Source organism: Brassica napus, chromosome C7, assembly GCF_020379485.1.
Source record: "Brassica napus cultivar Da-Ae chromosome C7, Da-Ae, whole genome shotgun sequence".
In the NCBI taxonomy this organism is placed as follows: domain Eukaryota; kingdom Viridiplantae; phylum Streptophyta; class Magnoliopsida; order Brassicales; family Brassicaceae; genus Brassica; species Brassica napus.
The window spans coordinates 2,108,728-2,111,896 of record NC_063450.1 but is presented as its reverse complement, the minus strand read 5'-3'; the positions used below and the strand labels follow the sequence as shown (position 1 = coordinate 2,111,896).

General features: G+C 51.1%; 1 protein-coding gene across 1 annotated transcript; it reads left to right on the top strand.

Annotated features, from left to right (window-relative positions):
* The first annotated feature begins 1,624 nt into the window (after positions 1–1,624).
* LOC125590343 (circumsporozoite protein-like) lies at positions 1,625–2,107 on the top strand. The gene has a single exon (XM_048763878.1). The coding sequence runs from the start codon at positions 1,625–1,627 to the stop codon at positions 2,105–2,107; it is 483 nt and encodes a 160-aa protein (XP_048619835.1).
* The last annotated feature ends 1,062 nt before the right edge of the window (positions 2,108–3,169 follow it).

Sequence of the window (3,169 nt, the reverse complement as noted above, 5' to 3'; positions counted from 1 at the left end):
GAAGGATTCAGGGACCCGATCGCAGGGTTCAGGGACCCAGTCGTGGGGACACGATCGCAGGGTTCAGGGACCCTATCGCAGGGTTCAGGGACCCTATCGCAGGGTTCAGGGACCCTGGCTGGAGGATCCCTCGGGCAGGGACCCGAGGTATCTATTTTTAGGGATCCGGGGATCCGGGTTCAGGGACCCTATCGCGGGGTTCAGGACCCTGGCTGGAGGATCCCTCGGGCAGGGACCCGAGGTATCTATTTTCGGGGACCCGAAGGTCTGGGTCCTGCCTGGAGGCTGGGGGAAATAACACCGAGATATTTTTCCCCAACACTCGGCATCGTCTCATCCGGAGCCGTAGCCTTGATCATCTTGCACTATTTATGTTTTTCTTACTTTATGTTGTTGCTTTTTCCCGGATTTCGATGATTTTGTTGCTGAATAAGGACCTTTGATAGCTAATAATATTTATTGTTTTCGCCTTTATTCTGCCGTTCTTGTCTCTTGAATCCACACCTCCGCAACTTCTCAAGATCGTCTCCTTATTGGGGCCATTCGTGGTTGCGTAGAATGACCGTAGGTTTTTTGAAAGAACATAGTCTTTGGGAGGATATTAGGATTTAGGACTCGGGTCCTATTAACGCGTCGTTAGTCGAGGGACTTAGATCAGATCGCGAAGACTTCATGGTGTCTTTGAGGCGGAAGGACGCTTGGAAGATTATGTAGGTTTCTAGGAAGGGTTGGACCCTTGAAATGATGTCAGAATCTAGGACCTGTGCCCTATTAGTGAACTGACTGAAACCTGAAATCATTGAGGAAGCGTTAGATCTTGTAATCCAGTATTAAAAACCTGAGTTTTAGTTTTAGGAATGAAAGATCTTTGCTTAGAACTCTGGAGTTCTAGCTTGGTTTGAACCTTGAGGTTCTTGGGCCATAGAACCCGGAAGCTCCAAAGGCCTTGAACCCTGAGGTTCCTTACCTAGGCCCGAAGGCTGTTTTATTGAACCCTGAGGTTTCTGAGTGCTAAGGTTTAATCTTTAAGTCCTGGGACCATGATTAAACCCGATTGATACCTCGAACCCGGAGGTTGATACCTTTGAATCCTGAGATCCTTGGTAAATCCGAAGGTTGCTATTAAGATTCGGAAATCCTTGAACCCGAAGGTTCTTATTAGGCCCACAGGTTATTTAGACTTGGAAGTCCTTAATCAATCCTTAGGTGACCTTTTCGAATCCGGAGATTCCTTACAGGCCCGGAGGCTGTACTGAACTCGAGGATTCTTTATGGACCCTGAGGTCGTGTTGAACCCTGAGGTTATGTTATAGACCCTGAGGCCATAGTGAACCCGGAGGTTTTATGGACTCTGAGGTCATAGTGAACCCGGAGGTTTTATGGACCCTGAAGTCATAGTGAACCCGGAGGTTTTATGGACCCTGAGGTCGTAGTGAACCCGGAGTTTTTATGGACCCTGAGGTTGTACTGAACCCGGATGTTTTATGGACCCTGAGGTCGTGGTGACCCTGAGGTCGTAGTGAATGTTGGGGTCAAAAACGGTTATCTCGAAATTGACGGCCAAGATTATTTCCTATCTACAGACTTTCCGCGAAACAATGACTGAAAGAAAGATCGGAAACAGATGGGCGCGACCACGACCCCGGGCGTCGGCGGGAGCACGCGCGACGCGGTCCCGGGCGCCGGCGGGAGCACGCGCGACGCGGTCCCGGGCGCCGGCGGGAGCACGCACGACGTGGCCCCGGGCACCAGCAGGAGCACGCGCGACGCGGTCCCGGGCGCCGGCAGGAGAAAGCACGACGCGGCCCCAGGCGCCAGTGGGAGCACGCACGACGCGGCTCGGGGCGCCGGCGGGAGCACGCACGACGCGGCCCCGGGCGCCAGCGGGAGCACGCACGACGCGGCCCTGGGCGCCGGCGGGAGCACGCACGACGCGGCCCCGGGCGCCGGCGGGAACTCGCACGACGCGGCCCCGGGCGCCGGCGGGAACTTGCACGACGCGGCCCCGGGCGCCGGCGGGAGCACGCACGACGTGATCCCGGGCACCGGCGGGAGCATGGCCTCGGGTGCCGGCGCGACCAATCTAATCCCGGCCTGTCCGACTTAGAATAGTCCCCGTGAGTTCCATATGGTTGTGTCGTCTTAACTACGAACCTCCTGTTTCTCAGTTCATCTCGATTGGAGTTATCCTCGAAGTTTTACGATCAAAATTAAGAAGGTTTGTTTCCTCGTAAAATGTATCGTGTAAGACAAGAACGATCGACTTGGACATCGATTCTTTAGGCTATACGGTTTACTTTGCGAGAAAGATAGTCTTTCCGAGAAATCGTATAAACGTTCAAGGGCTTGAAACGCATCCACGGACTCATTTATGATTTTAAGGATTCAGGCCAAGCAAAGCTATGACGGTTTATCCTATTTCCCGAAGATAGGATAAATGTCAAGTTTCCAAAAAATAAAGTAAAAGTTCGAAGATAATTATGATGATCGACGGAAAAAATGGAATGTTTCCAAAAAAGATGGACTTGGGCCTAAAGGCGAAAGATGGGCCACCGACCTACTGACTATACAAGGAGGAGAGGAGCAGAAGAAAAAGGGATCCGAGAATTAGACTTAGAGATTTCTGCTAGCTTTGAGAATTTAGAACTTAGGTGGGTAGACTAGCAAGGCACGACCTAGGACGTTCTGCCGCCTTCCTGTTCTGCTTTATTTCAGTTAGCGTAGCTCTACTCCTCTCGGAGAAATCTTGTATTCGTACACCTTTATTAATAAAACGCCTCTGAACGACCTTTTACTTTTATCTTGTTATTTGTCTTTTCTTTGTATCCATAAAAGTGATTACCCAGAGAATTCGGACCTTCAGGGAAGATCGGGTTTACTTGGTTTTCCTCCGAATTTATTCATTAAAATCGACGGTGTGAATTTCGGTTCTCACAGTTTGGCGCTAGAAGGAGGGGGGGGGGACGAATTCTCTAACTCGAAAATCACTAAGCGATAAAAGATACAGGATGTCCGCTCCAGTAGCTAGCGATGTCATCTCTTTCAAGGACCGGGCAACGGCCGAACAGGCCAAACCCCACAACGATCTCCTTGTCATCAAGCTGACGATCCAGGACATCGACATAGCAAGAGTGTTGGTCGACACCGGATGCTCGACCAATATTATTTA